The following is a 14,010-nucleotide window of genomic DNA, read 5'->3' as shown; positions in this document are numbered from 1 at the left end:
CTGTATGCACCCAATGATGCTGAATCATTCCATTAAAATGAATTATGTTGTGATATTGTGTGCATTCACGCATTCATCCCATTCTTCACAAAAAAAAAAAACATTCCATTTCAAAGCTGGAAAATCACATTTTGGTCCCTGAGACTTAAAAAATTACATTTTTGGTCCCTGAGACCTGGAAAATTACATTTTGGCCACAGAGGCCCAAAAGTTCACATTTTGGCCCCTAAGGCCCAAAAATTCTTAATTTGGCTCCAAAGGCCCAAAAATGCCCAATTTGGCCACAAAAGCCCAAAAAATTCACAATTTGGCCCCTAAGGCCCAAAAATTCTTAATTTGGCCCCAAAGGCCCAAAAATGCCCAATTTGGCCACAAAGGCCCAGAACTTCACATTTTGGCCCCTAAGGCCCAAAAATTTCCAATTTGGCCATAGAAGCCCAAAAATTTCCAATTTGGCCACAGAGGCCCGAAAATTCTCAATTTGGCCCCCAGAGGCCCAAGAATACCCATTTTGGCCCCAGAGGCCCAAAAATTTTCAATTTGGCCACAGAGGCCCAAAAATTCTCAATTTGGCCCCTAAGGCCCAAAAATTCTCAATTTGGCCACTAAGGCCCGAAAATTCAGATTCTTGGCCACAGAGGCCCAAAAATTCCCAATTTGGCCCCAAAGGCCCAAAAATTCCCAATTTGGCCTAAGGCCCAAAAATTCACATTTTGGCCCCTAAGGCCCAAAAAAAAATTTTCTTTGAGAACTTAGGGCCTTTCGAAAAGTCGAGGTGTCCAGCCTTAAGCACTCTACCTTACATGTCACATCCCATTGGGTCCTATCCTAGGTGTCCTAGCATACCAACATTACCCTACCACACAGGGTCAAACCGTCCCATCTCACAGGGTCAAGTCATTCTTCCCTATACCAACACTACCCTACATTGTTTGGTCATACCACCCCACATCATAAGGGTCAAGTCCAAATACCTTACCCATACACTACCCTACCTCACACTATCTCACATACCCTATGAAAACACCTTTATGTAGGATAGTCTAATCGTTTTGACTATGTCCTTTCACAGGTACCCCTCCAAAGACCACCTGTACACGAAACACCAACTGAGCTCTCACCCACAAGTCCAACAACCCCGACTGCACCAATGGCATCACTGTCTGACATCCAAAACCTCATTGAACAACTGGAGGCCAGAATGGAGGTTAGAATGAATGAGGCATTGGCTGCCCAAAGGACTGCCCTAATAGCTGAACTAGGTGGTGGTAATGGAAATGGAGCTTCAGCCGGGGGAAGCGGACCTGCTGCCTCCAATCAGGGACCCGGCGCTGCACCGACGTCCTCAAACCCTGCCCTGAATGACATGCCCTCTGAAACTGCTTCTGAGCTGGAAGCTCAGAAAATGAGAGAGAAGCTAGAATTGTTGGAAAGGTCTATTACTGCCCTCAAGACACACAAGGAAGTGGTAGACATGGACTCCTTGTCCTTATTCCCCGAAGCAAGATTACCTACAAAATTCAAGATGCCTAACATGGACAAGTTTGACGGAACCACTTGTCCCAAAACGCACCTGAAAATGTATGTGGGTGCCCTCAACCCGTTTGGCCTGAACAGCGAGCTCCTTGCTCAGTTGTTTCAGCAATCTTTGACTGGTGCTGCATTAAGATGGTTTGTGAGCTTGGATCGTTCCAAAATGAAGAGTTGGGAGGACATATGCAATGCTTTCAACATGCAGTACCATTATAATATCGAAGTGGATGTTACCCGGAGGGAGCTGGAAACCACTAAACAAAAGAACAATGAGCCCTTCTCCTCGTTCCTTTCAAGGTGGAGAGCCAAAGCTGCTCAAATGATCAACCGACCCTCTGAACAGGAACAAGTTGACATAATAATCAAGAATTTACTGCCTGTCTACCAGTCATAACTTCAAACACAGTACTTGCCTACGTTCCAATCGCTCATTGCGACTGCAACTAAGGTGGAAGACTTAATCCAGTTGGGTCAACTCAAAGAAGACTCATACAAGAAGCAGAATCATGCTGGACTTTGAAAAACCGCCTACAAGACCTGGTTGACAATGGGTCCATCATCCCCAAGAGCAAGCTGAATATCAACCAATCCCTCGCCTAACCATGGGATTAATGCAAAAAAAAATTGCTGAACAAGAATCGTCCGATCCTTTCGAACTTTTCTTAGAAATGAATGAAGTTTATGTCTGAGAAGGTTGAGATCAAACCTCCAAAAGAACAAAGGAATTGTTCAAGACCAACCTGTCTGATCGATTTAAGCATCGAGAAGAACAAAGTCACTACAGTCAATCCAATCCTAGTCCATCACAGTCCACCTAGAGTCTATCTTTTAGGGTCTAGTTTTTTCTTTTCATTTTCATTTCCATTCAAGTTTTCATTTGTAAATCTAAGTGTCTTTTGTACACAAATTTTGTCTTATTAATAAAAAGTAATCAGTTTACGTTCCAATCATGTTTATACTCTTTCCCTATCCTTTCCTGTGAAAGCACAAAAAAAAAATCGAAAAAAAAATAATAAAAAAAATAAAAAAAAATGATGACAAAAAAGATAATAAAAATTGGCAAAGAAAAATGCATTCATCCTTTCATTTGCTCTGCATCAATCAAAGCTGGGGGCATCCTAAGAAGCACCATCAAAGGGGAAGTTTTGAAGGGTAATCATGGAAAGGATCCAGCAAAGGGTACGCAAGACTTCAAACAGTACCGAGGCAAAGCCGATTGAAGGGGTTAGGGCCAGAATGGTTTCTCCGAAAACCCAGGAATGGAAGACGTTCTGACAGAGAGGTGTCTGAATTTTGAGCTTAAAAGCGACAGAATAAAGAAGTTATGTTTGGAATTGGGTTGGGTCTGCACGAAGTCACAATGCTATCCATACACTACTCAAGTCATCTCAGAATCAAGTTGCCTCGAAATTCTTTATGGAGAGGCTGCTTCTAAGCAAGAAAAAGGAAAAACGGGACAAAAGGAACCCCTGGTCAAAAGGAAGCAAACAAGCAAAAGAAAAAAATGGGTCAAAAGGAACTTCTGCACAAAAGAAAGAAATCAAGGACAAAGCTACAGGAAATCAAGTTGTCAAAAACGGGTCAACTGCAAGCTCTCCGTTAAATTCAAGCCCATCAAGGGTAGATGACAAATCATTTTAGCCATAAGGACAAAGATCAAGCGGCTGCTCATATTTAAAAAAAAAAAAGTAAGTTAAAAGAAGCAGTCATTTCCACAAATTGGATGACAACAAACACCTTGAAAATCAAGCGCCAAGCATGGCACAAGTACAAGTGTCCTTATAAAAAAGGATCATTTCTCAAAACAAGGAAAAGGAAGAGTCTCCTCAAAATTCTTTATGGAGAGGAGAACCATTGAGGAAATAAGTTTCAAATTTAGAAGAAGATAAAGTTCAAGAAAAGGAATCAAATTAACCTCAAGAATTCAAACATGGCGAAGCTACAAACTCAAAGCATAAAAGCTTCTTCAACACTCAAGCCACTCAAGTTACCACCACAATGTGGGTATTCAAAACTCTTTGTGATGAATTCAAGTCATATTTCAGTCAACCAGTGGTAAAACCACTACAACAACAAAGTCAGATTCGTCGAGGGTCATCACTATCATATGAGCTCGAGTCAATAAGTTGATTCAAGTCAGAAATCCCGTAAAGACATCAAGCCGGGAAGAAATCCCGCGAAGAAATCAAGTCAGAAATAAATTCTGCATCAACATCCAGTTGGGAAGGAATCTCGCAAAGACATCCAGTCGGGAAGGAATCCCGTAAAGACATCAAGCCGGGAAGGAATCCCGCGAAGAAATCAAGTCAGAAATGAATTCTGCATCAACGTCAAGTCGGGAAGGAATCCCGTAAAGACATCCAGTCGGGAATGAATCCCGTAAAGACAGCAAGCCAGGAAGAAATCCTGCGAAGAAACCAAGGCAGCAATGAATTCTGCATCAACATCAAGTCGGGAAGGAATCCCGCAAAGACATCCAGTCGGGAAGGAATCCCGCAAAGACATCCAGCCGGGAAGAAATCCCGCGAAGAAATCAAGTTAGAAATGAATTCTGTATTAATATCAAGTCGGGAAGGAATCCCGAAGAAATCAAATCGAAAATGAATTCCACAATCAGCATTAAGGCGAAATTGAATTTTGCCCCAACAGCAAGTCGGAAATAAATTTCGCACCAAGACGGAAAGGAATTCCGCGCTAACATCAAGTCGGAGATGAATTCCGCACCAGCCGAGCACGAAGTTCGCATCTCGGAAGGAACTACGAAAGACCTGATTCTCCCCATCCCCCGAAGAGTTCTTGGAGATACGTAGGCAGCCGCAAAGGCACGGTCACAAACATAAGTTCGCATCATAAAAAGCATTTTCTCTTTGCCACTATAAAAAATAAAAAAAATAAAAAAAAAGAGAAGAAAAGAAAAATAAAAGCTGGAGTTGAAAACCCGAAAGGACAGCTTCAAGCAAGAATTGAGCCCGCTAGGCTGAAAACCCGAAAGGGCGGTCTAGGCAAAAGTTAGGGCAAAGAGCCTGCTAGAGTCGAAAACCCGAAAGGGCGGCTACTAGGCAAAAGTTAAGGCAAAAAAAAAAAAAGTGCTTTCATGAATTCTTTTAGAGAGTGCATTTTTCGTAGGATAAACAGCAAAGTATGTCCTTAAAATAAAAAAAAATCCCTTTCAAAGGTCTCCTTGGGAGTATATAAATCATTTTTTCCAGGAATCACTGAGTTCCTTCGAGTCAAAATTCGCTACAAGAAAAATTTGAGTCTCTAAAATCAAGTCTCCATCACCAGTGGTCATTCCACAACGAGTCACAAAAATCGAGTCATCTCAAAAGTTCGTTTTGAAAGCGTCACTCTTTGAGTCATTCCTCAAAAAAAAAGAGAGAGAGGAAAATGTCAATTCAATCCCCGGGGTTTCCAAAACAACCCTTAAAAAATGTCAAACATAATCATTGAGAGGTAATTCTTTAATACCTCGTCTCCACTCGGACCATCGTTTCTTCGATCCTTTCAGACGAGCGATGTCATCCACATTGTCCGTTTCATCGAGTCATATAAGTGGCTTTGTTCTCTTAGATTCCTCAATCGATTGGACAAGTGCAACACCAATGTTTTGAAGTATTCCATGGTCAGCACCATTCTGGGGGCAAGAAGTGATAAGAACCTTCACCATTCTCCCATCACAGAAGTAATCACGGAATTTTTAGTCTTTCATTAAGAAGAAATTCTATTTCAGCTAATAAGGGCATCAATTCTCTCAAGCAGGGGGCAAAATGCTCCAAGTCGGATTCAGGGGCAAGTGCTATAAAAAAAAACATACACAACCCAGGGTGAAACCCAAACCATCGTCAATCTCTTTTACACAAACCCAGGGTAGAACCCGGTTAATGGTTAACCTTTTTTTTTTTTACATAAAACCTAGGGTAAAACCCTAACCAATAACCAACCATTTTTCACCCAAAACCAAGCCATTTGATCATTTCGACTTTAGGTGGACCCTTGGTTCTCAAAGAAAAAAAACAAAAATAAAACAAACATCTTTTCAAGTCCTCTAAGAGGCAAAACATCTTTTCAAGCCCTCATTAAGAGGCCAAACATCTTTTCAAGCCCTCATTAAGAGGCAAAACATCTTTTCAAGTCCTCTAAGAGGCAAAATCTCTTTTCAAGCCCTCATTAAGAGGCAAAACATCTTTTCAAATCCTCTAAGAGGCAAAATCTCTTTTCAGGCCCTCACTAAGAGGCAAAGCATCTTTTCAAGTCCTATAAGAGGCAAAATCTCTTTTCAAGTCCTCAAAGAGGCAAAAAGCATCTTTAAGTTGCAAACATAAATCCACGCATTTGATCATTTCATTTCAAAAAAAAAAAAATGGCGGGTTTTCCTCCTCTGCCCATCCTCAAAATTTGCTCCTTCAGACTGCCACTGGCTCTCATAAATCATTTTTATGATAGCCAGTGGGGCGGCAACTGTGAATACCCAAATTTTGAGGCTCAAAGAGCCAGTTTTCCCGGACTGCAAACAGTCCGGCCGGACCGAAGGCCATTTTGAAAATTTACCGGAAGTATGCCAATATGGTACTTAAAACGTCCGGGACGTCATGAGGATCGCGGAACTGGTCCCGGAATATTTTTGGAGGTCCGAAACTCCCGAAAAAGCCTCCGGAAAGTAAAACTAAAAAGCGCGTCGGCCGCTGCGGCGGCGGCTACCGGCGACAGCGGCTGCGGCCGCCCTCAACGGCAGCGGCGGCCGCCGGCATCGGCGGCTCAGGCCGCCAAAATTCGGAGGCCCAGGCCGCCGAAACAGTCCATTTTGGCCTATAAATACAGCCCCGGTGTGACCTTTCAACTCACTCAGTCTGTGTTGACGGACGCTCCTTCTCCCCTACGCTCCTTGCGATTCTTTACTGCTTTTCTGCATTTTAGTTTAGCTTTTATTGCTTTCTTTGCTTTGTTAAGTGGTCACTAAATTTGAATTAATTAATATTCCCTTAACGAGGAGCTTAACCTGGAGTTAAGAAGTGGCCGTCGATTAAATCAGGTACATAAACTAAACTCTGCCTATTTAATTTTAGCACTTCATGCATGCTTCTCTTCTACTCCTAATAATTCTACAACTGCATAAATGCATTCACGTCATTATTAGGCAAATAAACTGCCTCAATTAAATAAATTTAGGCTAAATGCCCGGTTAATCAATAATCGTGGTGTTAAGCTTAAATCCGACAATATTGGCTAAAAAGCCTAGTTAATCAATAACTATGGTGAAATTGCCTTTATTTCGAACAAATCCGGCTTAAAGTCCAATTAATCAATAATTGTGGCTAAATAGCCTTAATTAATCACGTTCTTTTGGCAATAAAATTGCCTACATTGCAGTTCAATTAATTACTTTTGGCAAACAAATAGCCTATAAGTAAGATTAATTATTCTTTTAGCGACAAATCGCTTAAATTGAATTTTTGGCAAAATGCCTTGAATTAATCAATCATTCTAGCGACAATCGCCTAAAAAATCACTTTTGGCAAATAAATTGCCTAAATTAACACTTTTGGCTAGAAGCCTTCAAATCTACACATTTTTGGCTAAAAGCCTTTAAATAAATCAATCTTTTGGCAAACAAATTGCCTAAATCACAAAACTCTTTGGCTAAAAGCCTTAATCCATTTTTGGCAATAATAAGCCCGAACATCAATTTTTGGCAACAATAAGCCCAATCAAACACTTCTTTTTGGCAACAATAAGCCCAATTAAACACTTCCTTTTGGCAACAAACGCCTCAACAAATCAATCAACCTTTCTGGTAAAATGCCTAAACAAAATGCACGAAGCATACACACACTCATGCATTAAGCATACCCACTCAAAGCCCTTTCAAAAAGGCCCATCGAACTACGTGGACTTTGATCTTCCATTCAAACGGAAGTACGTAGGCACGTTTGGGATTTAACCCCGAGCGGCAAGTCAAAATCACTTAAACATTTCATTGGTCCAATTACATTAATCACCCTGCAAAGCATTCATCCTTTGGTTAGTTCATCAACATGACATGGTCTCGGGATCCACCTCGGGTTCGCAAACCAGGCCTTAGACATTGGGATAATTAATCTAGTAACTAGGTTAATTAAAATTAGAGTCCCTTAGGGTTTTTTCCTAGTTTACCCTAAAATAATTAAACAAGGTGGCGACTCATACATTCACGTGCATTTTTGTCCTTTATCAACATGCATTCATATGCCTATGCCTATGATATTTGGGGTAGGGGTTCACAGAACTTTAGAACAGTCACGTCACGTGGGTGTTCTATGAAGAACAGTCGCGTGATGGAACTCTTGTTATTGTCCTGGAGATTAGAATAGTTGCGTCATGCAGCTGTTCTATGAAGAACAGTCGCGTGACGGAACTCCTAGCTACGTGACGGAACTGTTCGTGACATTATTAAAATACTCAGACATATTGATTATTTATTCATAGCAAAATATCAAATACAAATATACAAACAAAATGGAAATTAAGTACACGAACAGCTGCGTCACGTGGGTGGTCCAGTCCAGATTAAGGGCTTTTGGACATGAACAGTCGCGTCACGTAGGTAGTAGCTGCGTGACGCGGCTGCTCTGGTCCGCAACTACCTTTCAAACTACCTTTTTTACATGTTCTTTTTGTCAAAAGTGATTAAACACAACTCAGAAAAGTCCAACAGTGGGCAAAATTACGTTTTACCAATCACAAATCAACTAAATACTTATGAAAATGAGATTTTTAAGAAACAAAAGACTAGAAATGAAAAAGAGAGGTTAGAATAGTTACCTAGCCCTCAGATTTGAGGATTGCATGCACTGAGATTAGTTTAGAGACGTTGTTTCACGATTCCAGAAATGTAATTGTCAATTTTTTCACAGAACCAAGTGTTTCTCTCTTTCTCTCTTTTTCTCTTCTTATATTTTTTTATGCTTCTTGATTTCAAAACTAAATGGTTAATGGTTTGATCTTCCTCAAGTTTACTCACTTGAGTTCCTGGGGAAGAAAACCCTGGCTGTTTAATCGAAAACATAGTTTAAAGCTTTAGGATTTTTAGAGAAAAATGAGAGAAAGTGCAAAAAAGTCCCGTTTTTAGCACAAAAAGTCGTATTTATATGGGTAGGGCAACAGAACATAGTCGCGTCACGGAGGTTGTACCCGTACAGTTGCCGCGTATCCATACAAACAGTGCAGACCGTTGCACGGGCGTGCGCCAGAGGTGTCAGCCTCGTTAGAGTTGCGTGACGCAACTAAGAGTGTCGTCACGCAGGTAATAGCTGCGGTGACGCAACCCTAACGCGGGCCAGACTCCTTTGGGCCGGTTTGATTCAATTCTGGTTCAAACATTTCTGGTTGATCGTGATGCCTTATCTCTTATCCCCATATCATCATCGGGTCAGGTGGGGGCATAAAATTATGCGTCACCATTCCCCCAACTCAAGCCTTGACAACTGATCAGCTACAAGGTTCTCGGTTCCCTTTTATCATGAATTTCCAAATCAAAACCTATAAGAGAAGAACCCAACGAATTAGTCTAGGCTTTGCATCTTTCTTTTCTAACAAATATTTAATAGCTGAGTGATCAGTGTAGACTATTGTTTTAGCTCCAATTAAATATGCTCTAAATTTATAAAAAGCAAAAACAGTAGCAAGAAGTTCTTTTTCAATGGTGGCATAATTTAATTGTGCATCATTCAATGTACGACTAGGATAATAAATGACATGCAACTTCTTTTCCTTTCTTTGCACAAGAACAGCTCCTATAGCATGATCACTAGCATCACACATCAGTTCAAAAGGTAGGCTCCAATATGGTGTAGCAATGATAGGAGCTGAAATCAATTCTCTCTTCAACCTGTTAAAAACATTCAAACACTCTTGGTTAAAATCAAAAGGAACATCCTTAACTAATAAATTACAAAGAGGTTTTGTGATTTTGGAGAAACCCTTGATAAATCACCTGTCGAACCCTACATGACCAAGAAAACTCCTTACTCCTTTCACTGAAATTGGAGGCGGTAGCTTTTCAATTACCACTATCTTGGCTTTGTCCACCTCAATCCCTTTTTTTGAGATTTTATGCCCTAAAACAATACCTTCACCAACTATAAAATGACATTTTTGCCAATTCAAAACAAGTTTAGTATTTTCGCATCGCTGCATTACTAGAGAGAGGTTATAAAGACAAGAATCAAAAGAAGAACCAAACACAGAAACATCATCCATAATATTTCAATAAATTTCTCAACCATGTCAGAAAATATGGACATCATCACCTTTGAAAACTAGTAGGAGCATTGCACAACCCAAAAGGCATTCTTCTATAAGCAAAAGTACTATAAGGGCAAGTGAAAGCGGTCTTTTCTTGATCCTCGGGAGCTATAGGTATTTGAAAATACCCTGAATAACCATCTAGAAAGCAATAGTAAGGGTAACCTGCAAGTCTTTCAAGCATTTGGTTAATAAAAGGTAAAGAAACTGATCTTTACGTGTTGCTTTGTTAAACTTTCGATAATCAATACACACATGCCAACCTGTGACAGTTATAGTAGGAATTAATTCATTATTCTTGTTAGAAATAACTGTCATACCTCCTTTCTTTTGGACAACTTGAACTGAGCTTACCCAATTACTATCCAAAATTGGATAGATAATGTCAGCATCCAAAAGCTTTATGATTTCAGCTTTGACTACTTCCTTCATGTTTGGATTCAATCTCCTTTAATGCTCAATTGAAGATTTGTACTCTTCTTCCATTAGAATCTTATGCATGCACACATTTGGACTTATTCCTTGCAAATCTAAAATTGACCATCCTATGGCTTTTTTATGCTTTTTAAGAACCTGCAACAACCTTTTCTCTTGATCAAGTGCTAAGTGAGAAGAAATAATAACAGGAAAAGAATTGTTCTCACCTAAGAATGCATATTTTAAATGAGATAGAAGTTGTTTCAATTCTTGCTTTGGCAATTCACTTTCTTTCTCATCCTTTATTTTTTGATTATTAATGTCACCTTCATCAGTGTTCAATTTATTTTTAACATTCAAGGTTTCAATTTACACATTCATCAATAACATCAATTCTAAAGCAATTATTAAAGTCCATAGGAAGCTTACAAGATTTAAGAACATAAAAAACAACTTCCTCTTGACCTACCCTCAAGGTTAATTTACCCTCATAAATGTCAATCAATGCTCTTGCAGTTGCAAGGAAAGGTCTTCTAAGGATAAGGGATCCTTCTCTATCTTCATCAACGTCAAGAATAACAACATCAAGAGGAAATATAAATTTACCTATCTTGACAAGCACATCTTCTACAATTCCTCTTGGGTATTTGATTGATCGATCTGCCAACTGTAGAGACATTCTTGTTGGTTTCAACTCTCCCATCCCTAGCATCTTAAAAACTTTGTAAGACATAAGATTAATACTTGCACCTAAATCTGCTAAAGCTTTTTCAAAATCAAGATTTCCAATATTACAAGGGATAGAAAAACTTCCTGGATCTTTTAATTTTGGAGGCAATTTATTTTGAATGATAGCACTACACTCCTCTGTTAACATTACTGTTCCTTGATCATCGATCTTCCTTTTCTTGCTCAAGATCTCCTTCAACAATTTTGCATAGCTGGGCATTTGAGCATGGGCTTCGGCAAAAGGGATGTTTATTTGAAGCTTTTTGAAGACTTCAAGAAACTTGAGGAAACTCTCATCATCTTGTGTTTTCTTTAGCCTTTGTGGAAAAGGGAAAGGTGGGGCATAAGGCTTTACTTCCTCTTTCTCTTCCAGGTCAATGATGGGGATCTTCTTCTGCTCTTTCTTCTCTTTCTCCGTTCTGGTTGGATCCTCCAATTGTTTGCCATTCCTCAAAGTGATAGCTTGTACCTGTTCTTTAGGATTTTTCTCAGTGTAACTAGGTAACGTACCTTGGGGTCGAGAAGCCATCATGTTGGCAAACTACCCTAATTGAATTTCCAAGTTCCTCATCACAGCTTATTGGATTTTGTTATTTTCTCGAGTTTCATTCATGAACTCCATATGAGATTTGGAGAGAGCAGTGAGAAGATCATCACGAGTCATTTGCTCTTGAGAAGGAAAACCTGGTGGTGCATTCAAGGCATTGTTTGGATTCCCACAAGAAAGATTAGGATGATTCCTCAACCTATTATCATAAGAGTTAGAATACAGGTAATTCTTTCTTCCTTGATTCACCATATAGTTGACTTGCTCCAAAGTTTATGGATTTAAAGAATCTAACATGCATTCTCCAATCCCCTATTGTCCATTACACCTGTCACATGCTTGCACAATAGAATTAACAGAGTTAGTAGTTAATAAGTCCAACTTCCTTACCATATTGTCTACCTTGGCATTAAGTGCAGCAATGGCATCAATCTCATAAACTCCTGCAGGTTTCTTCCTTTCGGAGTTGCTTTGATAATGGCTATTGCTTGCCATCTATTCTATCAAGTCATATGCCTCATCAATTTCCTTTCTTTCAAAAGATCCACCAACAGCTGTCAGAGTAATTTTTATATTTGGAGATAATGCATTATAAAAAGTTTATACCTGTAACCACTTAGGCAAGCTATGATGTGGACACTTCCTCAATAGGTCCTTGAATCTCTCCCAAACTTCATACAAACTCTCTTGATCATGGTGGGCGAAGGTCATTATCTCATTGCGAAGCTTTGTGGTCTTTGAAGATGGAAGGAATTTCGCCAAAAATTTCTGGGCTAATTCCTCCCATGTAGTAAAACTTCCAGGGGGCATGATTGTAATCAAGATCATGCTTTATCCCTTAGAGTGAAAGGAAACAGTCTTAATTTTATGGCATCCTTAGAAACTCTATTTTGTTTGAATGTATCGCAAATCTCCAAGAAATTTGTGATATGGGCATTAGGATCTTCACTGGGCAAACCTCCATATTGAATTGAGGTGAAAAGCATTTGAATAATTGCAGGTTTGATCTCAAAATTGTTAGCTTCCACCCTAGGCCTAGTGATACGTGAGGTGGCTCCATTGAGAGAAGGAGTTGTGCAATCTCGCAAGGTGCGGACATGAGGTTGAGGTCTGTCCTCTGGGTTGAGTTCCTCAGCCATATTTGCTTGCTGTCCTTATTTGCTCTCACATTCTCTCCTAGTAGCATTATTCCTACGACAAGTCTTTTCGATTTCTGGATCAAAGATTAAGGGCTTAGTTCTACTAATCTTCTTTGCATAAACACCGGAAATAATCTTCTAGAAAAATTAAAAATAAGAACAAATGTCTAAATTAATAATATGGTAATTAGTATTGATATTGGTAACGCCAATCCCTTGTAACTTGACAGTGATTTTTCGCAAGTATATGAAATCGTAAAAAGTAATATTGAAAAAGTAGAGTATCGTTCTCATGAGGATTGTATACCAAGTACCAAAATTATGTTAACCTACTATTATTTAAACAGCAATAAGGGGAATTATTTTAAGAAATTAACTTCAACAAATAAAAGAGAATAGAAAGAAATCAAGTAAGGTAATTTTTGATAAGAAAAAATCAAGGATTAAAAACTATTAGGGATTTTGACTTCACTTAATTCTATCCAATTTATTTTATTAATTTGATAATCAATTTTAATTGTTCAAGTTGGGAAAACAACCCTAAAATCACTAACAAGCTCTCCCGATGTATTGTTAGCTATTTTAACCCGATCTAATTACCTATCTCCCAATAGTGCAATCAAACACGAACTAAATCATTAAGTTTTATGGTTTGTTTTGTGAATTCATAACCTAAGGTCAGTAACTTATGAAAACCCCCTATGAGTCAAACCATATAGCTTCCGCATCAACTTATTATTCTCATGTAATTTATTATCTTGTTCATATTTAAAACCCTTCTCCTGATAGTGATTAATGAAATAAATCAATCTAGGGGAGAAACTCTGCCTAGAAGCATTAAGTTCAATAATGAATTAAACTTTGAACAAAGAAAAGCAAATCTAATATTATAAATTGGAAAAGAAATTAAGATACATCAAATCCCTAGTATGAGAATTTAGTTCGATATAATAATTGAATACAACCCAATTAAACTTGAAAATAATTCCATAATCACTATGAATAATTAAAAGTAAAAACAAGATTAAGAGTTTAGAGATAAAAACTAGTCAATAAATAACATGGACGACTTCCTTGAATCTTGACACGAATCTTGATCACTCGAAGTCTTAGAGAGAGAGAAAAACAATAAAACAAAAGATGGTAGAACCAAAGATTTCTTTACATTGAATGGGTTCTCTCCTTATATAGATTTCTTGGGGAAAAAACTTCGACTTCATTTAGGAAATAGAGTCTTTGAGTAGGAAATTTCTTAGAGATAGGAGACTGTTTAGGCTTTTAATATTTTCTCAATTATGACTCTCCCATGCATCTAACTAGGATTTGAACTTGATTGACACGTTAGGAAAGTATTTCATATGGGCC

At 38.8% G+C, this 14,010-nt stretch overlaps 1 protein-coding gene and 1 non-coding gene across 2 annotated transcripts; one reads left to right on the top strand and one right to left on the bottom strand.

Moving 5' to 3' along the window:
* Positions 1–10,594: 10,594 nt before the first annotated feature.
* LOC149494558 (uncharacterized) lies at positions 10,595–12,001 on the bottom strand. The gene is made up of 3 exons (XM_089724031.1): positions 11,897–12,001; positions 11,111–11,428; positions 10,595–10,942 (listed from the first exon to the last, which is right to left on the bottom strand). The coding sequence occupies exons 1-3, from the start codon at positions 11,999–12,001 to the stop codon at positions 10,595–10,597; spliced, it is 771 nt and encodes a 256-aa protein (XP_089580157.1).
* Positions 12,002–12,128: 127 nt separating this feature from the next.
* LOC149494557 (small nucleolar RNA R71) lies at positions 12,129–12,235 on the top strand. The gene has a single exon (XR_016321937.1). It is a non-coding gene; the product is annotated as a small nucleolar RNA R71 (small nucleolar RNA).
* Positions 12,236–14,010: the final 1,775 nt, after the last annotated feature.

The sequence above is a fragment of the Jatropha curcas genome, chromosome 7 (genome assembly GCF_041381405.1).
Source record: "Jatropha curcas cultivar XTBG-Jc1 chromosome 7, XTBG_Jcur_1.0, whole genome shotgun sequence".
Classification (NCBI taxonomy): Eukaryota; Viridiplantae; Streptophyta; class Magnoliopsida; order Malpighiales; family Euphorbiaceae; genus Jatropha; species Jatropha curcas.
The sequence above is the reverse complement of the archived record's forward strand: the minus strand, read 5'-3'. Positions and strand labels throughout refer to the sequence as shown.